Genomic DNA, 25,158 nt, shown 5'->3' on the forward strand with positions numbered 1-25,158 from the left:
TGGACCTCGGGAGGGGAGAGGGGCGGGGACGAACGGGAGAGGTCACGTGACACTTAAAGGCTCGGCTCACCGAAGGCGCGGACTGAACGGGTCGAGGACTTCTACTTTGCGAATCTGTTTTGACCCTTGCTACCTGCCGTCTGCGCGTGGACCTGGCGCGGTTGCCATAGGAACGAGGCGCGCTCTTTGGCTGGATCCAAAGGGATGATCGTGACCAAAGAGGCCAAAACGTGCCTCCTAGAGAGGCAAAGTCGCGATGCATGATGGGATGCCCCAAAGACACTCGCGATTCAGGGAGGAGTTTCCACTCGTACCAGGAGATGGCCCTCGTCTAGTAACAGTTGCTAGGGTGGGGAAGCAATCGCTGGTCCCTGTTTTCTTTAACCCTATTCATAGAATCCTAGAGCGTCGGAGTTGGACGGGACCTTAGGGAGCCTTTCTAGTCCGACTGCTCCTTATACCGATGGCGAGACTGAGGCCCAGAGAGGGGCAGGGACTTGCCCAAGGCCCAGAGAATCCAGGACTCCTAAACTTATTTACCAAAGCGAGCTCCGCCATAGAATGTGCCAGGGACTGCCCTCAGCACGGGAAAGGGATGCGTGTGTGTGGCGGGGAGGGAGGGGGAAAGTCACAGGTGAATGAGTTAAACTTCCACTGAGCCAATGATATAGGTTCCTTGGGGATATAAAGAAAGAGATTTCATATCCCCCCCGCTCTGTTTTTATTATTTTAAAAAAATTTCCTTTGCGTTTATCACCAACACACTGTATCCTTTATTTCTTTATATTGTTCATCGTCTGCCTCCTCCCACTGGAATGTAAGCTTCTAAGCGCAGGGCCTTCTGTTTTGTTCACCTGGATCTTCTCGGACCTCAGCACAGACAGGATCTTAATAAATATTTGTGGAATAAATGAATGAATGGGGCTGAGGTTTTGATGCCCAGGAGAATGGATTCTAAGGTGGACTTGAGTCAGGTTCCGGTTTAAATTTTGGCTGCCTTGTGCCACTTACTACCTCTGGGACCTTGAACGGAGACCACTTCCTTGAGCCCCATCTGCAAGATGGGGGAAAAGAACACTTTTTGGTATTCCTTTGGTAGGACTGTAGTCAAGGACAAGTGAGATAACGCAATGTAAAGTGACTAGCTCAATGGCTGAGGCTTAGCAAATGCTCAATGAACAGGAGCAATTATTTTTGAAATGTGGAAGTGAGCTGCACAAATTGGGAGTTCAGATTAGATTTCTGCCAGTTTTTTTTTTTTTTCTTCCTTGTAGGAGGTGCTAGGGTGGGAGGGAGGGAAGAGGGAGATTTAAGACCGTGAAATGTGGGCTTGGTTGGGTGAGACAGGAGAGTTCGGAACAGTAAACGACGACATCTGGGCACGGGGCGGGGGCAAGAGAATTACGGTTTTATTACCGGCGGGGAGGGGGCTGGAGGACACCATAGCCGGGAGGGGCTTGAGTGGGGCGGGGCAGACCATGGCATGGGTGTCCCTCTTACCAGCAGTGTGACCGCCTCCGAGTTTTTGTAAAAGCCGAGGGGCCGTGCCTTCTTGCTAGAGATTGGCGGCGCGGACTAGGAGTGCGCTCTGGGGGAGGGGCGGTGACTCGGAGTGAGCCCTGGGGGCGGAGCAGCGACGCGGGGGTGTGTCCTGGGGGCGGGGCGGCGAAGCGGGGTGTGTCCCGGGGGCGGGGCGCGGAGGCAGAGCCGCTAGGGCGGAGGTGGTGCGGTGGCGGGGCCTGGGGGCGGGACCCGGGGGGCCGAGGGGCGATGCGGGGGCGGGGCTCAACGCGGTGGCGGGTCCCGAGGCGGGTCCTGGGCGGCGGGCGGGGCGCCGCGGCCGAGGCCCGGAAGCGGTCCGAGGCCGCCCGGTCCTCGTCGTCTGGCCGCCATGGACGAGGCAGACCGGCAGCTCCTGCGGCGATGCCGGGTGCGGCTGGTCCGCGAGCTGCAGGTGGCCTCGCTCTGGGACGTTCTGCTGTCCCGCCAGCTCTTCACGCCCGCCATGATCGAGGACATTCAGGTGCGCCCCAGCTGGGGTCAGCGAGGCCGCGCGGAGAGGGTTGCTGAAGCCACAGCATGACTTAAAGGCCGAGCTCCCGCTCTCCACTCCTGGTCTGTGCCCCCGGTACCCATCCCTTTTGGGGAACCATCGTGTGGGAACCCCCTTTTCCCTCACGGCGTTGAGCCCGCTAGATCGTCCAGCGGAACCGTGCGATCCCGAACACCTCTTCCAGGGTTGGCTAGAGCGATTCCACGCCCTGCACCACCAGCATGCACTGTTGGCTGCTGCAGCGCTGTTTCTGCCCGGGAACGAGGCCTGTGTCCGGCCTTCTAGCGTGGGAGGTTCAGGGCACTCAGCTGGAGGGGGTGGGTCACACCGCCTGGCTCTGTGTCCCCCGCTAAGTCACTGATCGTCTTTGAGCCTTGGTTTCCTGGACTGTGAACTGGGGACAACAGTAGTAGCGTGAGAACCAAATGAGCTAATGGATGTGAAACTGTAAGGTCAGAGTCCGGGCCTAGCTGGCTGTGCCCTGCCCACTCTGTCCAGCCCCTCCTGTGCTAAGTTTATGTTTTCCTAAGGGGTTTTGGAGATGAGGGGCCTGATGCAGGTAATGGAGAAAATAAACATGTGAGGTTCTCTTTAAAAGCAGTTTCATGTCTTACTTGGCTCTCACCACAGGCCACTGAGGTTAGGAGGGGTCTAGGAGGTATTTTCTACCAGGAGGTGTGTTTGGCTTTCAGGAGGCCTCTGGCCACTGCCCTGGGGACTGCTTGCAGACCGAGTGTCCGTTTTCTCCATCATCCAGGAGCTTGGCCTGACCTAGTGAAGAAGTCTTTAATAGGATAAGGGTCATAATGAAAAATTACCAATGAATAATAATATTAAAAAGGTCTCATGAGCATCTGCTCTGTGGCCTGTACTGAGGAGTGGAAATTGTTTGAGGCCATATCCTTGCCTTCAGATACAAATTCAAATGCCACAGAGGCCCAATGGGTGGGCGCTGCGGTGGGCAGCCCCCCAGCTCCAGCTCATATGGTCATTCCAGCATGGTGGCCCTGTGTTGCCAGATTTTTAAAGAGAAGCTGAAAGTCCTGATTTTGATGTTAAATTCCCTGATTTTAAATGTTAGCAACAAATTCAGATTTTAAAAGAACGTCACACGAACGACAAGGCCGCCATTTTGCCACACCTGGTTTGGCTGAGCCACATGGATCTGGGTCCTCATCCTGGCTTTGTTACATATTAGCAAGTTGTAGTGCCTTTCTGGGACTCAGTTTCCCTCATCTGTAAAGTGGGGATAATTGTAATTTAACCCCTTAAGGTTGTTGAGGGGGACTAGATGAAATGATGCATTTAACACAGTGTCTGTCTTACTGTGAGTGTTCCATAAATGTTGAGAGAAAGGCCCGTAGCTAGTTGTTTTCTTAGTGAGGTCTTTTCAGTGACATTGTAGGTCTGTGCTGTTCAGTACAGTAGCATTAGCCACATGTGGCTATTTAAGTGTAAATCTGAAGTAATTAATATTAAACAAAATAGAAAATTCGGTTCCTCAGTTGTAGGACCCCAGTGCTCAGTAGCCATGTTGGTTAATGCCTGCCATCTTGGTCAGCGCAGGTGAAGAATATTTCCACCATCGTAGAAAGTTCCCTTGGACAGTGCTGCTATAGGATATTTGAGGCCAGGGTGGTGTCTTATCCCTGTGGATCCTGAGGAACTTGGCCAGAGCTGGGTCTGAAAGGATGAGCAGATAAACAGTTTCTTCCTTTTCCCTGTGTCAGTGACCAGCCCCACCATCCTGACACCTGTTAACCTCAGCCATTCCTGCACTTTACAGTCCACCTGATGAGTGCCCAAATCCTGTGCATTCTCCTTCTTGATTTTTTCTGGTGTGTTCACTCACTTCTCCATTCCTGCTGCACTGTCTTTGCCACCACCTGATCTGGCTGTGGCTCACTCCCTTCTGTTGTCCACCCTGCCCCTAGGATGATTTTTCTAAAAGGCAGATATGACTCTGTCTCTTTCCTAAAACTCCTCAGTAGCTGCTTACAGCTTTCTTGGCATGACCACACAAAGGTCTCATCCCTCACGACTGTTTCCCATTCCAGCTTACATTTCTCATTTCTCTGAATTCACTCTTCACTTCCTAATGTTCCTGGGGTCTCAGTAAAGACATCCCCTTCTGGAGGCCTCCCTGGCTTCCCAAGGCTGAGTTGGATTACCCTGGACCCTCCTAGGCCCATGTACTTTCCCACCTGACACTTCTGTGTTTGGTGTGTCACTGTTGATTTGTCTGTTTGCAACCCTCACTAGATGTCTGCTTCTTGAGGACTAATAATGTTCACTGCGGTATTTTCAGCACTTAGCAATGCTGGGCTCATAGGAGATGCCTCCAAAATAATGAATAGATAAGCAGGGTGCCTGGGTGGCTCAGTCGGTTAGGCGTCTGCCTTCAGCTCAGCTTGTGATCCCAGGGTCCTGGGATAGAGCCCCGCGTCGGGTTCCTTGCTCGCTGGGGAGCCTGCTTCTCCCTCTCCCTCTGCCTGCTGCTCCCCCTGCTTGTGTTCTCTGTCTCTCAAATAAATAAATAAAATCTTTAAAAAAAATAGATAAGTGAAGGCTGGCAAGTGGCACACACTCAGTGTAACTGCAGGCTCAAATTTTGCCCATGTGACCGATTGTTTAGACTTAGGCTAGATGGGAAATGGGGGTTACAAAATGAGAGTCACAGGACATTGTGTGGATAACACTGCCATGTCTTTCTTTCCAAACAGCATGCAGGCTCAGGATCTCGGAGCGATCAGGTCAGGCAGCTGGTCATAGATCTAGAGACCCGAGGGAGTCAGGCCCTTCCTTTGTTCATCTCCTGCTTAGAGGACACAGACCAGGACGTGCTGGCTTCATTCCTGAGAATGAGTCGGCAAGAAGAAAAGCAGAATCCAGAGGCTGTCAGACCCCTGAACCTCAGGCCTGTGGTGCTTGGACCAATGGGCCTCACACCAGAGGATCTCAGAGAGAAGACGGGTCCATTAAAGTCGACTCCGAGAAAACTCGCTCCAGTGGTGCTGGGGCCTGAGCAGCTCTGGCCAGCCAAGCTCAGGCCAGAGGTTCTCAGACCAGAGGTGCCCAGGCCAGTGGACAATTGTTCTGATGTCTGTGAGTACCAAGAGAGTGGTTGGTGGGTAGTTGGACCTATGAGGTTAATGACCTTGGATGTCCAGATCTCTCCCCAGGTGTGGGAAGTTCTCAGCCATTATTTTTCTAAATAAGCCTGCTGCCCCTTTCTCCCTCTCTTCCTTCTTTTGGGACCCCAATAACGCATAGATGTTTCTTTTCAGGATAACCCATAGTTCATGTAGGCTTTCTTCATCTTTGATCTTTTCTCTTTTTTCTCTGCTGATAATTTCAAATGACTTGTCTTCTACTTCACAGATTCTTTCTTCTGCGTGATTGAGTCTGATGTTGATGCTGTCTGTTGCATTTTTAATTTCATTCATGGCATCCTTCAGCTCCAGAATTTCTGTTTGGTTCTTTTTTATGATTTCTATCTCTTGTTCACGTGTTGTTTTCCTGATGTTGTTGAACTGTCTTTGTGTATACTCTTGTAGCTTACTGAGCTTCCTTGAGACAGCAGTTTTGAATTCTTTATCTGACACATTGCAGGTTTTATTTCTCAGGGGTCAGTTTCTGGAAAATTATTTTGCTCCTTTGGTGGTGTCTATTTCCTTGATTTCTCATGTTTCTTGAAGTCATGTGTTGGCTTTGCATTTGAAGGAGGAGTTACCTCCTCCAGTCCTTACTGACTGGCTTCTTCAGTGCATCTAATTTTGGATTACTTTGCACCAGCGGTGTTTTGGAACTCCTCTGCTCGATTCCTGGACTTCCACAAAGGCAGTCTAATTTGTGGATGATTGCCAAATGGGTGTTCATTGTCGGGGAAGGCGGTAGAAAACTCTTAATTGTGCTACTTTGATGATGTCCCTCTCTCACTTTGTGGATCGATACTACTAATTTGGGGAATGAAAGAATTCTTCAGTTGTGGATAATAGTTGTATTGTTGGGGTGCAGTGGGATTTTGGAAATGAGCAATAGTTCCAGATTTGAGGCTGTGAATTACAGGATTCTTCAGGCAGGTAAAACCATTTCCGATTAAAAAATGGGATGTGAGGGGTGCCTGGGTGGCTCAGTCGTTAAGTGTCTGCCTTCGGCTCAGGTCATGATCCCAGGGTCCTGGGATCGAGCCCTGCATCGGGCTCCCTGCTCCACGGGAAGCCTGCTTCTCCCTCTCCCACTCCCCCTGCTTGTGTTCCCTCTCTCGCTGTGTCTCTCTCTGACAAATAAATAAATAAAATCTTAAAAAAAAAAAAAGTTACTTAAAAAGAAAAAAGGGATGTGAATGCTTTTCTGGCATGGCTTTAAAACTCTTGAGAGAATAGTTCCCAGCAAGGGGTCCCGGCCCTCTGTGAGCAATGAATGGCATCATTGTGGGATCAGGAGAATAGGCTCCAGTGCAGTTCACCTTACATTGCAACTCAGAGAGAGCCACCAAGTTCTCTTTGTTTAAGAAGAAAAAAGGTCTTCCTACTTTATAGGCTGGTGGTCAGTGGACTTCTTGCTAATCACAATGAAAACTCATTTGACACTGAAGGAAAAACGATCACCTTTACTCATTTATTCATTCTGCATATATTTGCTGAGGACTTTCTGGGTGCTGGGCTCCACGGATTCTACAGATAGGAAGCGTCCACTCTCCTAGAGCTTCCCTTATGCCTTTCTGTTTTAGAATTTCATATGAATGGAATCATGTCACGTATACTCTTCTTGCTTCTTTTCCTTGGCATAAAGTTTTGTTTTATCCGCAGTGTTGTACATTTTCAGGCTGTGGACTGTTCCCTTGTATGGCTTTTTCCATAAATTGTTTATCCATCAACTTGTTGATGAACATTTGGGTTGTTTCTGGTTCCTGGCATTAAGAATAAGGCTTCAGTGGGGTGCGTGCGTGGCTCAGTTGGTTAAGCATCTGACTTCATTTCAGGTCATGATCTTGGGGTCCTGGGATCGAGGCCTGCATTGGGCTCTGTGCTCGGCAGGGAGTCTGCTCCTCCCTCTCCCTCTCCCACTGTTCCTCCTCCCTGCTTGTGCATGCATGTGCTTGCTCTCTCTCAGATAAATAAATAAAATCTTTAAGGAAAAAAAAAGAATAAGGCTTCAGTGATCATTCATGGCTAGGTTTTTTTTGTGCTCACTGCACTCATTTCTCTTGGGTCTATACCCTGGAATGGAAATGCTGGTCAGAGGGTAGGTGTGTGCTTAACCTCACTGGAGACTCCTGAGCTGTTCTGCAAGGTGGCTGTGCCCCTAATCTCCCACCAGCACCCCCTAATGTTTCCCGAATTCTTGCTCTTCTGTATTCAAAGACCCTTTTCCCACCCCTGTTGGGCCAGGTGTTCACGTCTTGTCTCTCTTTCTATCTCTCTGTTTCTCCAGGTGCTCAAGAGATTTCCAAGCAAAATCCTGATTTGGTGAGTCTTCCTGTGACTTGGGGCCAGCTGCCTTGGCTTTGGGCTCTTCTGCTCTGTACGTCCCAGGTCCTTCCCTCTGCAGCTGTGTCGGGAGCCCAGGGAACTAAGCCCAGCTCTTGGGAGGGTCCCAGGCCCCGTACCGCTCCCTGATGCTGACACAGCTCTTCCTGGAGCAGGCTGTCCGAGCCTCCCTGCTCTTCCCTTGTCTGTGAAGTCAGGGGGTCAGACCTCACAGGAGGGGGTCAGACCATCAGCATCGGCTGTGGGATTGAATCACTCCCACTCGTGTGTGGGGGTCTGGGCTCCATGCCGGGATACCGGGGAGCAGACCCCTTGTGTTTCTAGCCCCTGTGGAGCCATCAGAAGCTAGTTACACAGAAACATATCTCAGTCTCAGTCTCAGTCGTGTTAAGTACTGTGGCAAAAAGAACAGGCTGCTGTGAGAGGGGATTCCAGGGGACACGGGGCCCAGGGGCTCGCCTTCTCTCCAGAGGGGTGCCGTGAGACCCCAGCTGACACTGGTCCTTGTGCTTGGGCAGGCCTACGCCCTGAACGCAGACCCCTGCGGCCACTGCCTCATCATCAACAACGTGAACTTCTGCCTCGAGTCGAGGCTCACGGCCCGCACCGGCTCCAATATCGACTGTGAAAAGCTGCAGCGACGCTTCCGCTTGCTGCATTTCACGGTGGAGGTGAAGTGCGACCTGATGGCCAAGGTAGGGTCGCTGTCCATGGAGAGGTGGGGGAGGGGCGGGGCGGCATCCTGCCGTACCCGAGCACAGCACCTGGTGTCCAAGAACGGTGGCTCTCGTGACTGTCGGGATGGTCATTACTGCAGTGTTGGCCCCGGGAGCAGGGAAGGTGCTCTGCCCAGGCGGGCCCAGCGTGGGGACCGGATCCATCAGTGCTCCAGCTCATCTGCCACCTTCTCTCGCAGCAAATGGTCCAGGCTTTGGTGGAGCTGGCGCGGCGGGACCACAGCGGCCTGGACTGCTGCGTGGTGGTTGTCCTCTCTCACGGCTGTCAGGTAGACGCTCCTTGGGTAGCTGCCCCCAAGTGCTGAGCTGAGAGGCCCTGACGGAGCCCCGTCCCTTCCTGTGTCCTGGCCTTGTGGGGAGAGCTGTGGGGCCCTGTCTATCCCCTGTTGTCTTCCTGGGAGCCAGCCGGCCCTCTGAGGAGTTGGATGCTCCTCCTGGGTGGGGCTGTGTTCCCGGGAGAAGCCATCTGGGAAAGGCAGGGAGGAGATTCTGCCCACAGAGCTCCTACCCTGGATTTTATTCAGAGCCGGGCACAGCACACAGGAGCTCCCAGCTCCTGCCTCCATCCCGCTAGGCATCGTCCCAGGCCCTTTGCCGTTGCCTGGGTGTCAGGACACTGGGATCCACTCTAGGCATGGCCACTAACGTGCTGCGTCATTGTGGCCCAGCCCGTCCCACTGCCTGGGCCTCAGGTCCCCGAACTTTTCATGTGAGGGTTGGACAGGTCAGAGGCTCCAAGCTGGAGGCCTGTAGTCCCCCTGGGGGTTGCACAGTGTTTTCAAAAGTGGCAACTTTCTCAGAGAAATCAGGATTTCCCGCTTCTCTTGAAAAACCACAACGGTCTGGCCTTACTAGGCCACATCCTCACAGAGTGAAACTCTGGCCTGTAGCTGGGCAGGGACTGCCCCCTTTTCATTCATGGTGTGACCCCTGGACCCAGCAGTACAGGCTTCACCAGGAACTCGTGAGAAATTCAGACTCTCAGGCCTTGCCCCAGACCTCTTCACGGGGAGCCTCTGCTTTGATAGGGTCGCCGTACGCAGAAAGTCTGAGAAGAACTGATCTAGAGCAGTGGTTCTCAATGCTTAGCTGCATCGGAGGCTCCTGAAAGACCGTATCGCTGGGCCCCACCACCAGGGTTTTGAGTTAGGTCTGGCAGGAGCCCAGGAATCAGCATGCCTTACAGGTTCCCAGGTGATGCAGATGCCACTGGTCCAGGGACCACACTTTGAGAACCACCAGTCTAGAAGAAGCTGGTCAGCGCTCTCCAGTTAGGCTAATGTTTTAGGCACATGAGTCTGAGACCTCTGGAATAGAGACTGCCTAGGACCCATCCAGGACCCATCTGTCTAAGTCAGGCTTGTGCCCCTGGCTGGGACCTTCTAAACGCTTGGCCCCACAACGCCTCTGAACAGTGTGTTGGATTCCTACCCCAGCTTCTTGGTTTTGTAACCAGGATTTTTGGTCTCCTAGGCCAGCCACCGCCAGTTCCCAGGGGCGGTTTATGGCACGGATGGATGTCTTGTGTCCATCGAGAAAATTGTGAACATCTTCAATGGAGCCAGCTGCCCCAGCTTGGGAGGGAAGCCCAAGCTCTTCTTCATCCAGGCCTGTGGTGGGGGTAAGCAGGTCCTCAGTCTCCCTGCCGATGACTCTAGTGGGAGGAGCCGCCCCTGCCTCCTCCTCTCTCCAGTCCCTCCTGATGCCCAAGGGGCAGTCAGAGGGTCCTAAACATGGCCCCTTTGCCCGAACGGCAGCACCTGCCTCTGCCTCGAGTAGGTCTCAGCTTTGTCCAGCCTGTAGAGGTTGGAGCCTTACAGCTCACGGTGCAGGAGCCTCTGGGGCTCATTCAGCTCTGGCAGCTTCAACTCCAGAGACTTGGCAATCACAAAGCAGAGGAGAGGAAAAAAACCTCTTTCATTTTCCTTATCACTCCCCCGACCTCCGTCAACTAGACCTTCTTTCTGCTGTCGCAGAGAAAGGGAGGCCAGAGCTAAATTAAATTCCCAAGGGCCCAGATACTGGAGATTTCAGTAATATTATGTGTGTGTATATATACATAAACATATATATGTATATATATGTATACACACACACAAAATATATATATATATTTTTTTGTTTGTTTGTTTTAAGAGAGAGAGAGAACACGAGCAGGGGAGTGGGGAGGGACAGAGGGAGAGGGAGAGGGAGAGAGAATCCCAAGCAGATTCCATGCTGAGTGCAGAGCCTGATGCAGGGCTCATTCCCAGGGCCCTGAGATCATAACCTGTAGCGTATACTTTTTTTTTTTTTAAGATTTATTTATATATTTTAGAGCAAGAGCGTGGAGGTGGTGGGGAGGGACAGAGAGAGAGGGAGACAAGCAGACTCCCTGCTGAGCGGGTGAGGGGGGTGGAGCCCGATGCGGGGCTCGATCCCGGGACCCTGAGATCATGACCTAAGCTGAAACCAAGAGTTGAATGCTTAACCGGCTGAGCCACCCAGGTGCCCCAGCAGCATATTTTTCTGAATGTGTTCATTTGTCCCATACTATTCCACGTTGGCGGGGGTAAGGTGAGGGGGTGTGGGTTGTCTAGGAGAGCAGGCTCTGGTCACATGACATCTGGTAAGTGTTTATTGAGTATCTGCTGTAGATACCCAGCTGTGTGTTGGGTGCTGGGGATCCAGGATAGACAGGGTCTCTGCTCCCTGGAATTTATAATTTGATTGGAAATGTATCAAGTCACTGTCGTGAGCCATGCCCATAGCTTGGCCGTGAGTGACTGGGAATACCAGGTTTAATCTTGGTGGCTACTTATTTCCTGTACAAAAATGGGCCAGTTAATCTCTAGAAGTCTTGGCCAGTGGGGATAATAACAGAACCTACCTCCTAGCATCGCTATCAAATATCTAGTGCATGAATCAGTGCATGTACAGTACTTAACACAGTGCCCGGTTCATTTTTGTAGCTGCAGACTTGGACTCTCCCTGTCCCCCTGACCCCAGAAGACCCCGTGTTGCATAGGAACCCTCTGTCCCCCTGTCCCCAGCACAGTTACCTCAGAGTTATGGTAAGAGGAAGGTGGAAAGGCTGCTACTCTTGGGGTCGTAGAAATCCTCTCCAACTCATCGTTTTTCTTATGATCCCAAATGTAGTCAGGTGATGTTCTTACTCTGAAGCAAATGGTTCTTCTTTCTTGTATGAGGAGAATGAAAGATGAAGTGGGCAAGGGAACCATGGATGGAGGCTGAGCTGGGATGCTGGCTTTCTGGGAAAGTTATGGTTAGCTGGTCTTCAGGCTCAGTGCCTCCTCATTGTCCATTCTCAGCAGCATGGAGGGTCTTTGCAGGGTCACTCTCTGGACCCCTTAGCGAACCCACAAGGTCTCCTGCAGCCTCTGTTCTTCCCTCACAGCACTTTCTCCTTGTATTGAGATGGCCTCACCTCCTGCTCAGCTCTCCCAGGGCAGGGCCAGTCCCATCTGCCTTCAGCCTGGCACAAAGCTCACAGGATGGTTGTATCTTCTGTGGATTCTAATTATTTGATTTTGAAATAGAACCGTATAAAAATTACTGTGAGCAAAATTTTAAATAATATCGATTCCCTCCACTAAAAAATCCCCAACTCGATGGGAGCAGCAAGATTTCAGAGCTGGAATGCAGTGATTAGGATGCTGCCTTTGGAACTGTGGTCCCTGCTCTGTCCCCAGGCCACTGTTGACCTTGTGTGTAACGCCGTGGCCACATGGGGGCGGTACAGCGGCTGAGAACAGAAATGCTGACCTGCCCCGCAATCTGCGTCTGCGACCTGCGGGGCGTCCTCTTGTTTACAGGCATCTGAACATCTGCCCTGGATTTTGGTGACTTTTGGGTTGCTTTTGCAAAATTCACTGTTGTTACAGTTTCAAACAGTTTTAAAATCCTTTGACAAGTCGCGCACCCCTTCCAAGAGGTAGCGCCCGCCCCAGGGCAGAAGCGTGCGCCTCAGAGTTGGTAGCGCTGGTGTGGCATGTGGGTGAGTAAGTAGCGTGATACGGCGTGACCCAGCCCGATGCACTTGGCCGGAGCCGAGCAGCCTCTGTGAGGCCCAGCTGTTCATTTTGGGGCAGGCCGTCTTCAGACTTCTAGAGCTCATGCTGAGAAGGCAGAAGGAAGCACAATGTGCCACGTGGTTGTGGATTTTCTGTGCTGAGGGGACAGCTCCTCCTCCTGCTGGGTGTTCATTCTTACGGGGAAATTAGTCTGCCTTACAGGGGGTTCGAGAATCTCCTTAAGAACACAGCTGTGCATAAGATACATAACCCGTGGGCGAGGCTTTCACCTCAGAGTTGTCGAATGAGGAGGACACGTGAATGGAGATGGAGTTCGCATCCCCTGTCTGCCTCTCTCTCTCTCTCTCTCTGTCTCTCTCGTATTCCCCTCTCGGATCCCCCTCTTGGATCCCACTGTGTCTTCTCCGCTTTCCCCAGGCGGTCCCTCTCCCCCCCTCTGTCTCCTTAGACCATTCCTGTGGCTTCCCCCACCACAGTGCCCCCGACCCCAGCCACCCACATCTCAGGTCCCGGCTCCTGTTCCACTTCAAGTCATTCCCAGACACCCAGGGCAGATTCCGGAATCTCGGCCAAGAAAACAACCAGAAGCAGGGACCTGAGTAAGCAGGGGAACAGCCCAGCTCTCACACGTCTCAGAAGCCCAGGCTTTGCAGGCTTGGGGGCCTCCATGGAAGAGGCAGCGGGGCTGAGAGGCAACACACAGAGGGCAGAATCCCGGCCCTTGAAGGTCAGCTGTGAGAACAAAGGCAAATTGCCCAGTTTCTGGGTCAGATGTATGGGGTGAGAGGTCAGTAGATGTTGGGGCTATTATATGGGGTTGCCAGAACCATCCTTGTCCCGTCTCTGCCCCCTGCAGTTGGGACCCCAGCTTCCCTGGGTGAACTGTGACCTCCTTCCCTCCTTGCTGTTTCCCACCACAGATCCAGCCACGAAACCCGCCTCCTCTCCTGCCCAGGGTCTGCCTGACCTGCTGCTTCCTCCACCAGGACTCTTCCCTCTCCTATCAGAGCCTGGGTCACAGTCACCTGCCCCAGAAACCATTCCCTAAGGAACCCTCCGGGCCACTCTGTCTTCTGTCTGCTTTTTCTGAAGCTCTTTGTAGCTGCTTTCTGTCTGGAGTGGCCCATTGCACCCTGCAGTGATTCCCTGGAGCTCGTCTTGGGAGACCTCCTGCCATGTCATCACCCTGATGGCTCTGTGGCAGAGCTGTGGGTGGCCGGAGTCCTGCCCTGACCCCTCTGGTTTCCAGGTCTGCCACAGCTCTGGGGGGAATTCGGAATTTGAAACCGAAAAGACAGAAAATGTGAGTGCAGAAATCATTCAGGATCTTGCGAGCCTGACACAGCGGTCTCATTTCTGCCTCTTATCTGTGGATGGTGGCCCGCGGGCACAGTCTGCTTTTTCTCATCCTGTGTTAGCCCGTGAGCATTTCTTCACATTGCTGCAGTCCTCATCACCGCTAGTTCAGAGGGCTTTATAATGCTCCGTTTTAGTGATTGGCACTCACTAATCCATTTCCCTAACATCCGCCATTGAGGTGATACCCAATTTTTGGCTCCCGTGACCACAAATGTCTTTGCATAGAGGGTGTTGACGTCACTTCTTGAATTAGTTCCTGGGGAAAGTACAGGGTCAGAGGGTGTAAACATCTCCACAGATCCCATGACCTATGGTTTGCCGCCGCCTTTGATTCCCTACAAGGATCTGAGCTAGCTTTGCGAGTACGAGTAATATAGTAGAACAAAATAACGAGGGAGGCAGGGGAGATGCAAGGACAGAAGAGTACGACCCATTCAGCAGACATACGATGGACAGAGAGACGAGAGATGTCTGGAAGGAAACACACCGATTGTTAATAGAGGCCGCCCCCCTGAGAACAAGATCGAATAATGCTACTTGTTTTTTAATGACATAAAGTTGATCATTTTAACCGTTTTAAAGTATACAGTTCAGTGGCAGTGAGTACATGAGTACATGTGCCCGTGACCTAATTCTAGAACTTTCTCATCGCCCCGAACAGAAGCTTCATACCCATCAGCACTCACTCTCCGTGCCTGCCTCCTCTCAGTCCCTGGCAATGACTCGCCTGCTTTCTTCTCTGTGGTTCTGCCCATTCTGGGTCTTTCACGTACACGGAGCCAGAGACGTGGCCTTTGGCATCTGGTTCTTGCGCTCGGCATGTTTCCAGCGCCCGTCCACAGTGCACCAGGGGCCGGCGCTTCCTTCCTTTTCAAGCCAGAATGAAATTCCACTGGATGTGTGCAGCCCGTTGTTTATCCATTCGTCTGTCGTGGACGTGGGTTGTCTCCACCGTTTGTCTGTTGTGAATAATGCTGCTGTGAACATTGCTGTGCAAGGTTTTGTCTGAATACCCATTTTCGGTTCCCTTGAGTGTTACCTTGTAACTTGTTTTTACAGCTTTTTAAAAAAATTGTGATTAGGTATAATTTTACCTAATGTATGTGTAAATGTATGTGTAAAACTTTTGTTATAGTAAAAAGTAAAGGTTTGGGGACTCCTGGGTGGCTCAGTTGGTTAAGCATCCAACTCTTCGGCTCAGGTCGTGATCTCAGGGTCGTGGGTTTGAGCCCTGTGTTGGGCTTCATGCTCGGTGGAGAGTCTGCTTGAGATTCTCTCTCTCCCTCTCCCTCTGCCCCTCCCCTGCTCACACACGCATGCTCTCTCTCTCTCAAAAAAAAAAAGAAAGGCAAAGCTTCGGTTTCTGTTTCTTGCTGATATTTGCTCAGCCCCGGAACCCTGGCTCCAGAGGGAGTGCGGTGGTCTCAGGCTGGGACAGGCCAGACGTCACCAGGAAGTGAGGAACACGAGCTTTGGTCTGTGTGTGTCAGTGATGAGTGGTGTGTCTGTCTTTCGTCCCTGCAGAGCAGAAAGACCATGGGTTTGAGGTGGCCTGCACTTCCCCTGAAGACAGGACCTCTGGCAGTGACCCGGAGTCAGACGCTGTCCTGTTCCAGGAAGGCCCAGGCTCCTTTGACCAGCTGGACGCCGTGTCTAGTTTGCCCACACCCAGTGACATCTTCGTGTCCTACTCCACCTTCCCAGGTGAGCGCATCAGGAGAGCTCCTCCTCCCAGCCGGCGGGTCCCCCCGCCCCAGTCTGCCCTAGAAGCAGCTGTGTTGTGAAGGAAAGGCGTGGGGGTGAGTCTCAGCTCTGCCTCTTGCCATCTGTGGGACCCTGAGCAAGTTACTTCGCCTCTCTGAGCCTCAGCTCGGGGCGAGGCAGGCGAGGCGCTTAGGATGCAGAATTTAAGGGGGCACCTGCTCTTGGGTTTGTATGCCTCACTTGCCTCACCCTTGTCTTGGTCCTGCCTCGGTCTTGTCATCTTTAAAATGGGAAGAGCAGTCCCACTTCAGGGGGCGCCCTGGGGGTTCGAGAAGTGGTTAGTGCCTCGCTGAGCACGGTGCCTGGCACGCAGCAGGTGTGATGAGCGTTAGTCTCCTTCCTTTCTTAGCCCTCCGTGACTTCTCAGAGCCTTGTTCTCCTTGCTGGGAAAGCAGGAATCACAACCAAAGGCCCAAGGTGGTGGGGAGGGTGAAGTAAGGTCCTGACTGGGACAGAGCGCAGGGATGTGGGCCGCTCCTGCTGGACGTGTGAATGGGCCCAAGTCCAGAGGCGGCTCCAGCCTGCACGTGGGGGTTGGCTAGCGGCTCTCCAATAAAGTTCAGCCTCTCTGCTTCTGTAGGCTTTGTTTCCTGGAGGGATACCAGGAGAGGCTCCTGGTACGTGGAGACCTTGGATGGGGTTTTTGAGCAGTGGGCTCACTCTGAAGACCTGCAGACCCTCCTGCTCAGGGTGAGCATGGCCTTCCTCTGGGGAAGGAGAGGGAAGGCTGCTGGGAGGGGCATGTGTCCTCCTCGGGAGAGGGCGGGAGGGGGGGCAGGGCCCCGGGCCCACACCAGAGGTTTCTTCTGCATCTTGGCTTGCCATGAGGTTGGTGCTTCTGCTTCTCTTAATTGCGAGGTGTTACTATTACGTGACATTGGCCCGTTGTTCAAAGGGCTGCCTTCCCTGGCTCCTCTGACGTCCCAGGCTGACATTGGCATCCCCACTTGCAGAGCCAGTCCTCAGCGCAGGGCAGGATGGTACAGTGGCCAGAGCATGGCATTTCCTGAAGGCAGGTCGTGGGGCCTGCACCCTTCGCCCCACAATGTAGTCTTCTACCCTTGACCCTCAAGAATTATGATTTCTTCAGTATATGCCCTTCTCGGGGGACCCCAGTGAGAGAGCAGGAAGGATGGCCTGATAGGGTCCCAGCCTCTCTCCTTGGGATCCTGCTCAGAGCAGCTGCTTCCTCCATGGGTCTCAGAGCACATGTGGGCCTCTCCCGCTTGCTCAGGTGTTTTGTGTCATGAGAAGGGTCTGGAAGGGCTGGGACCATGCCTTCCTCCTGGAGAGGCTCTGGCTTTGTGCTTTGCGGTGCGGAGCGGAGGAGAAAGGAAAAGCAAGTACAGGACTTGAGGGGGCCCCATGCACTGTGGCTCTGGGCAGGTGACCTCAGAAGCAGCCGAGCCCTGCAGGGTCAGGCTGGGAGTCCGTCAGGGCCAAGCGGTGCGCTTGGCTCCTGGACCTAATCTCTTCTCTCAGCATTTCTTTAAGCAAACCTCTCAATCTGATTTGAACTTTGTGAAGTTTTGAAGTTTGAAATTTTGAATTTTGAGTTTTCTAAACTTACAATGGATATACTCTTCTTTCAACACCCTCCCTCCCAACTCAAGGAGGCTGCAGGTTTTTTAAATTGTTCTTAAGCTTTTATGTATGTATGTATGTATTTACTGAAGTATAGTTGTCATATGTAGTAATGTAATGTGAAGTTTCAGACATACAACACGGTGACTTGACAATTCTGACGTCACCACGATAAGTGTCATTGCCATACAAAGTTATTACAGTATTATTGACTATATTCTCTATGCTGCACTTTTCATGCCCGGAAGTTTGTACCTTTTAATTCCCTTCTCCTACTTTGCCCATCCCCCCTCTGCCCTGCCCTGCAGCATTATTGACAACAGACAAGATTTGGAAGCAGCCTAAGCATCCGTCCATAGATGCATGGATAGAGAAGACATGGTCTAGATGCACAATGGAATATTACTCAGCCATAAAAAAGAATGAGATCTCCCCATTTGTGACAACATGGTTGGGGCTAGAGGGTATTATGCAGAGTGAAATAAGACAGAGAAAGACTAATGCTGTATGGGTTTCACTTATATGTGGAATTAATTGTTTTTAAAGATTTTATTTATTTATTTATTTATTTGAGAGAGAGAGAGAGAGAGAATGCACAAGCAGGGGGAGCGGCAGGCAGAGGGAGAGGGAGAAGCAGACTCCCTGCCAAGCGGGGAGCCCGATGTAGGGCTCGATCCCTGGACCCTGGGATCATGACCTGAGCCGAAGGCAGACACCCAACCGACTGAGCCACCCAGGTGTCCCTTATATGTGGAATCTAAAAGACAACCAACAGACAGAAACAGAGTCATAGACACAGAGTACAAGCCAGCGCTATGTCAGGGCTGGGTCAGTGGCCATTCCCGTGCAGCCCCTCCCTGGACCTCTGACTTCCATCGAGAGCCCTCACAGACTTCCCCGTGCTCATGTTTTCACAGGTCGCTAATGCTGTTTCGCAGAAAGGGATTTACAAACAGATTCCCGGTTGTTTCAATTTCCTCCGGAAAAAACTCTTTTTTAAAATGTGATGCGGGCCAGAGCCCCTCCGCCTCTCACCCTGCTTTACTGTTAACCCCAAAACCTTCCTGCTCCGGGCCCACGGCAGCCGAGGCCAGGTCTGTTCTATGGCTGTGGCTGTCGTTCTTTCAAGGGGTTTGTGGCCTCTCGTGGGTCTGCTCTTTCCCCACCAGTGCCAGACAGGCTCTTAGCAGCTTCCACGTTGGAGACAAATGACCTGCGAGAGGAAGAGGGGCAGAAGACTACCAAGGACACTGCAGGACTCTTCCCAGCAGCCCTTTCTCCAGCCAGTGGCTGGGGCCTGTGACCCCATGGTTGTCTCTACAGGAAGGCTTTTGACTTCAGTACTATTGACATTTGGGGCCAGATAATCCTTTGTTGTGGGGCTGTCCTGTGCGCTGTAAGATGTTGAGCAGCGTCCCTGGCCTCTGCCCATAGATGCCTGTACACCCCTCCCCGAGTAGTAACGACCAAAAATGTCTTCAGACACTGCCAGATGTCCCCCCAAGGGGCCCCACTTGAGAACCACTGATCCAAAGGAAGTTTTGGTTACAAACAAATCAGCATCTCTCTTAGATCAGCAAGTATGGGGCTACTGGAGTCTGAACAGTTGGAGTCTGCAAATCCTAAGTGAAGTTTTAAAAGTTACCTATTTTTCTTATGTTCTAGTATGCTTAAAAAAATCTTAGGTGAATATGGACCCCCCCCTTTTTTTTTTTTTGCCTATTCCCCCCTCACTTTGTTCCAACTGTTTGTTTTTCCTTATAAAGGAGATTTTTTGCTTTTTTTAATTTTAATTTTTTTTTTAAAGATTCATTTATCTGAGAGAGAGAGAGTGCACATAGAGAGGGGAGGGGCAGAGGGAGAGGGAGAGAAGGTCTCCAACAGACTCCACGCTGAGCTCAGAGCCCAATTCCAGGCTTGATCCCACGACCCTGAGATCACGACGTGAGCCGAAACCAGGAGTCAGATGCTCAACTGACTGCGCCATACAGGTGCCCCAGATTTTTGCTTTTTTAAAAACATTTCCCTGCCTCTTACTTTATTTGAACCCCACCCCATCCAGAAAGGTGACTGGGCTGGGAGCTGTGTCCTCAGGGCAGTGAAGTCACCGGTCTAAGGGAACGCAGGTAAGGCCCCATCCCTGAGGTCTTGTAAGCTCTCCTGACCCTGGCCAATTTGTAGCTTTCAGGGCCTTGGACATGAGGCTTATTTGTTAAGACTCACCAAGATGGGATTCATGAGGTTGTCACCTCATTATTATTTTCCTCCTGTGACCTTTCCAAGTCTGAACTAGTCCCCGGGACTACTGGTGGTTAGTAATTTGCAGTCACCTGCAGGACATATAAAAGAAAATAATCAGGTTGACCCAGCAGAGCAGAACTGCGCTTGGCAGTTTCCTGGCTTACTCCCTCCAGGCTCTGCACTCGCTGCTCGTGTGAATCAGGTGGTCTTCGCTTGGGGGGCCCTAGTGACGTTCAGGAGAACGAGATGTTATCACAGCTCTTCATAGACCTGCTAGGGGTACTTAGCCTGAGGTTCTGTTTGGACTTCAGGGCAGCGGGCCTACGAACTCCTAAAAATCAGATGCCGAATGTATGGATGGTTTTTAGATGTCATTTGTTTCTCAAAGCGATCGAGAGCCCCGAAAGGGTTAAACCAGCGGTGCTGTTTGCAGGGCACTGTTCTGTGTTGCTTTTAGGGGCCGTTTAGCAGTATCTGTTGAACCTTTTACTGGGCCAACTCTGTCAGTGATGCTGCTGGAGCTCCCCAGCGCAGATACTTGGCTCTTGTGCAAGAGTGTGTGTCCAAGGGGGTTCACTGCAGCAATGGGAGAGAGGACGATAGGGAACTGATGAAAGTGTCACTCGTTATGGTCATAATACGGAATATTACTGAGCTGTCCAAAAGGATGACCTGATACGTAAAATGTGATACGGTGTTAGGTGAAAAGACTCAGTTGCAGGACAGTATGAAGAGTGAAATGCTATTTTTGGTTAGAAGATATTCTATATTAATGTACAGAGAGAGATACTTGATATAGGCATATACATAAAGTCCGGAAGACCATCCACCCTGCTGTTAATGGTGATTATCTCTGGGAGGTGCGATTGGAGATGTAAAATGAGGGGGACTTTCCTTTTTTTTACTGGGTACACTCCTATATTCTTCTAATATTCTGACAAAGACAATGTATTACCTTCTCAAATAAAAATGAACATTCAGCTGCTGGATGCTGAAGATGCATGTGTTGCTGGCGTTCCGTGAACATGTGTTGAAAGGATGAGTGCCCTTGGCCACCTGTCCCCCATCACCTCCCTGCTCATATGTTTCGTTGGCAGCTGCCTGACCTTGCCCCCCGCCCCCTCTCCCCCCGGGTCTGGGTTTGTGCGGGCGGGTGTCCCCGGCTGGACACAGCACATCCCGGGCTGGGAGAACTGCGAGGTTTCAGCATCCTCTCTGCAGCTGCTGGGGCAGCCTCCACCAGACGACAGCTGCCTGCTCGGATGTGCCGTCCCAGAGCCCGTTACCGGGCACGTGTACTTGTCCCGGCTGCCGTCCCGTGAGCAGGGGCCTCTGCCCAGCTGCCTCACCAAGCTTGCCTTCCCCGTTGAGCCCCTCCAGCATCTGGCCATGCTTTCAGCTGTGACCTGCTCTGTGGTGCCTGTCTGTGGCTCGGAACAGCTAATGCTGGGACAAAAAAGGACAGTTGCCCCGCCGGCCCCTGCTTTGGGTCCCCAAGGTGCTGCCAGGACCAGCTGCTCGGTGGTGACTCCTGCAGCAGCTGGGGCTGGGAAGGGCCCCAGGGTTTGGCTGGGGAAATGGCCCAAGCTAACCTTCCAGCCGCCAGTGGGTTGGATGGGCTCCTTTGAAATGTTGGTGGGAGCCTCCAGTCCTGCACTTGGATTTTCCTTTGCCCCAACGGAATCATGGCTCCCCCCCCCATCGTCCCCCACCCCCGGCAAAGAGTTGCCCCCAGACAGACAAATGAACAAGGAGCCGGCACAACGATGAGACTCGGAGACAGCCACCTGCTCATTTTGGTGGTGCCCGTTTGACAGTATAGTTTCCCTCCTGCGACCGCATGCTCATGCTGTGGTTTCATACTGGAATTTTATTTTTTATTTTTAAAAATTTATTATTTTTATTTTTTTTTAAGATTTTACTTATTTGACAGGGACAGCGAGAGAGGGAACACAAGCAGGGGGAGTGGGAGAGGAAGAAGCAGGCTTCCCGCGGAGCAGGGAGCCCGATGTGGGGCTCGATCCCAGGACCCCGGGATCATGACCTGAGCCGAAGTCAAGAGTCAGTTGCTTAACTGACTGAGCCACCCAGGCGCCCCTGACCGTTGGGGTTTATGTCAAAAGGAGACTCACACTCAGTGAGATCAGGTGGCTCATGAGATAGGTACGTTTTCAGGTTGGGAGTGGTGCATCTGATGAGGGCTCCGGGGGCCTTTGCGGAGGTCATAGAGTGAATGCTGTTTCAGATTCTGACCTTGGGCCATACAAAGGGACTTCTTTGCCTGATGTCACGTGGTCCTTATAACCCTCACTTCATCTTAGGGGCGACGACAACAGCAAACACACGGCAACTACTAGGTGCCAGGCACTGGTTTAAGTGCTTCCCGTGGATTGTCTCCTTCAATTCTCTTACATTCAGCTGGTGGATGCTGAAGATGCATGTGATGCAGCTGCTTTTATAGTCCCCATTTCACAGATGAGGAATCTGCAGTGTGGACAGAGGCTAAGTAACGTGCCCACAGTCACACAGCTAGGAAGCGGACGAGCTGGGGTTCGAACCCAGGCAGTTTGACTTCTTATCCGTCTGTGCTCTCCTGCCTCTCCCAGGCAGCCCCCACTTCTTCCAGATGCCCCTGGATGGTGAATGTCGAGAGAGCCCCTGACTAGACAGGGGTGACCTGGCCTCCTTCCCCTCCCGAGCCCTGGACTCCCGGGGCCCACTTAACTCTGCAGCCTTCCCCAGTCTGTGAGGTAGCAGGCGTGGTTGTTGGGTAGAAAACAGCCCAGCTGGCTCTTGCTGGTCAGGGTTGGCCAGTTTGAGCTGGGCAGTGTCGTTCCTGGGTTGGTAAAGAGGCAGAACACAAAGAGTTGACTGTTCCTGCCCCAGTTTTATTTCTGATCTAGCCCCAGCTGGCACCATCGAACCCTCTCCTCATCCAGGCTGATTTCGAATCTTCCTTCTGTTGGGGCTACAAGTGATTGGATCAAACCCCAGGACTGCATTTTGTCCCTGGTGGAGCTTGGAGCCCTGGATTTCTCCACGCCTTTTCATGGGACTGCTCAGAAGTGGGGGTCTGGACAACAGTCCCAGCGGACCCTCCTCCTGGCCCCCGTCGGTGAGGGAGGAAACCTTCCAGATGATGCAGCCCAGCCACCACCGTGTGTCTGTAACCTCACCAGAGACCTGGAGTGAGAACCGCCCAGTTGAGCCTACTCAGTTTTAAGTCATTAAGTTTTGGGGTGATTTGTTACCCAGCAATAGGTAACCAGGAGAGTGACATGGATGGATAGGACAGATAGGGACAGTCCTTAGTGCTGATGGGTTTCTCAGTTCTTTTTTTTTTTTTTTTTTAAGATTTTATTCATTTATTTGGGAGAGAGAGAGAGTGCATAAGCAGGGGGAGCAGCAGAGGGAGAGGGAAAAGCAGGCTCCCCACTGAGGAGGGAGCCCAACACAGGGCTCGATCCTGGGATAATGACCTGAGCCGAAGGCAGACACTTTACCGACTGAGCCACCGACGGGCTTCTCAGTTCTAATACACGTTCTCAGCCATCCCTCCCATAGTGTCACTTCATATAACCTCTATTCCCACTGGACTGCTCTGCTTGCTGCCCCAGGACCACTGCCCCTTCTGTGACCAGTCCTTTGTCTTGGTAGTCCTCCTGACCTGAAGAGCCCCCAGTCCACTGTCTGCCCCCCACCTCCTCCCCATCTCTCAAGGCCTTCCCTGACACACGCTGTGTCATTTCATAGCATTCCAATGTCTTGTCTGTGTGTGTCTCACCTACTTGACTAGTCCCCTTGAGGGCAGGGCCCGGCTCGTGCCTCGGGGACCTCCGTACCCTCTGTGAGCCATCATAAGCGCTGGATCACAATAGGCTGACTCAATGAAGGGACGCTGAGGGTTACGGCCACGGGGCGTCCTCCGGCTCTCTGTGGGTCTGCGATGAGGCGTCTTCTGGGAGACTGGGCAGAGTGAGCTCTCCCGGCAGCCATTCAGCAGCGGCCCCTTGGGCTGCAGAAGAGGCTGTGTGTGTGGATGAATCATGCAGATTTGAAGGGATGGCTGAAGGCCCTTCTGGAACTGCAGACCTGCTCTCTGGACAGGGAGAGCAGGGGTAACAGGCACCTCTGGGTTCCGGGAAGAGGATGTGGGGAAGCAGGGAAAAGGGAAGATCACTCTATGTCCATGATGTTAAAAGGTATTGAAGGCCTGCTGAGATCAGGCTCTCTGCTAGGTACATCACACCTCACTTAAGGCTCCTTTATATGTCTGTAACTTCGGGCAAGTTCTATAACTTCTCTAGGTCCCGGTTTCCTCGAGTGTGAAACGGGGATAAAAGTACCTCTGCCTAAGTGTGCTTGAGGAGTGAGTAAGCTGGTTTACTAGAACAGTGCCTGGCACAGGGGAAGCGCTGAGTGTTAGTTTGTATGATTGACAGAGAACTCACTTGGAAAGGCATCCCGGAGTGCAGGGTTTCTGGAGGGTTGCCAATCCCTCAACATTACCGTCTATCCCAGTGGAAGAGCCATTTGGCTGGGCACAGATGCGAGGGTCACAGGGACGTGGGAGTAGAAGGGGTATCCCCCTGAGCTGCAACGAGCTGCTCAGGTTTAGGGGTGGCCCTAAACTCACAGGGCTGGGGGTCTCACTCACTGTGTGTCTCACTCACTGCTGTTTCCCCGATGCCTAGAACAGGACCTGGCACATAGTAGGTGCTCAACTGGTGTTTGCAGAATGAAGGTGAGAATAAACCTATGGCTCTGCATTTTGTTTAGTGCCACCTGGATCTCAGGATTAGTGATCAGGAAGCCTGATGGTCCGGCAAATACCCCTGGCCCTACTATGTGCCCCTCCCCGGGTTGGGGGCTAGAGATTTGGGGGTGAATCAGGCACAGCGCAGTCCTTGCAGAGTCCTGGCTGCATCTCTAATGCGGCGAACCGTGTGCCTCGATGGGGCTTGTACCATGGCAGCGGGCAAGGGCAGGAGTGAGTGGTTGATTCTGCCCCAATTCTCTCCTTTCCCCCACTCCCTGGGGCCATTCCCCACTGTCTTGATGGCTCAGATGCACCCCCCAGTGCCGACACGCCTGTCCTGCACCAGCGCCCGCTCCCGGGCGGGGTTCTGTGACTCCCCAGGCCCCTTTCCATGTGCTTTATACGTGCACTACTCCGCCGAGCCTCACAACACCCCTGCTGTCGCCCTCGTTTTACGGAAGAGAAAACTGGGGCCCGGAGTGGCGAGGAAGTCACGTGGGGCCACACAGTCATGATTCGCATCTAAGACACCAGGCTCCAGGAGCTCAGCCCCTAACCACGACCCCACACTGCCTCATGGCCACACTTACGTCCATGAGCTCCCCGTGGGCTGGCGGGGTGACCCGTGCATCTCTGCATGTCCAGCACCCAGCAAGACATACGGTCCATGGGGATGGTCAGCGAAGGTGCCAGGTGAGCACAGGATGCTATGTGCTTATCTCCAAGGAGAGGTGGATGGGGGCTCTCCTGTTTTCCCTGCGGGTCCGGGAATACTTGCTGGGAGACCTCCAAGGGCTCTCAAGATGGTGGCCATCCTCCTGTGCACATGACCCCAGGATGTCCCATCCTCCTGTGCACATTACCCCAGGATGTCCCTGCAGGGTGTTGGGGAATCTCTGAAAGTGTAAAAGGTCTTGTTGGGAGGGGTCACAGGGTGGGCAAGGCAGGAGGGACTGTGTCCTCCTGCACCGACAGTTGTGGGGATTGCAGACCCATCCCTGTGTCCCCAGGTCTTGGTATGGAATAGATACAGGGTCAGTGAGTGCCTGGGGTGAGCAGGGGACCTGGAGGCTTAGCTGGCAGGAGGCTCAGGGGGCTCTGATGGTCTTTGCCTCTCTCTCTCCTGGTTCCCGCC

General features: G+C 52.6%; 1 protein-coding gene across 3 annotated transcripts; it reads left to right on the plus strand.

Moving 5' to 3' along the window:
- The first annotated feature begins 1,806 nt into the window (after positions 1-1,806).
- Positions 1,807-20,266, plus strand: CASP9 (caspase 9). Of its 3 annotated transcripts, none has more exons than XM_035019731.1 (9): positions 1,807-2,023; positions 4,777-5,158; positions 7,490-7,524; positions 8,064-8,240; positions 8,363-8,551; positions 9,756-9,903; positions 15,200-15,379; positions 16,020-16,129; positions 17,941-20,266. In XM_035019731.1, exons 1-9 carry the CDS (start codon positions 1,892-1,894, stop codon positions 18,028-18,030), a joined length of 1,443 nt encoding a protein of 480 aa, XP_034875622.1. In that variant the 5' UTR covers positions 1,807-1,891; the 3' UTR covers positions 18,031-20,266. The 3 variants fall into 3 exon arrangements, with proteins under 3 accessions (XP_034875622.1, XP_034875624.1, XP_034875623.1); XM_035019732.1 differs by having other exon boundaries at positions 1,890-2,023; positions 8,462-8,551; positions 17,941-18,035; XM_035019733.1 differs by lacking the exon at positions 8,363-8,551.
- The last annotated feature ends 4,892 nt before the right edge of the window (positions 20,267-25,158 follow it).

Source organism: Mirounga leonina, unplaced genomic scaffold, assembly GCF_011800145.1.
Source record: "Mirounga leonina isolate KUSES-001 unplaced genomic scaffold, KU_Mleo_1.0 Mir_173, whole genome shotgun sequence".
NCBI classification, from domain to species: Eukaryota; Metazoa; Chordata; class Mammalia; order Carnivora; family Phocidae; genus Mirounga; species Mirounga leonina.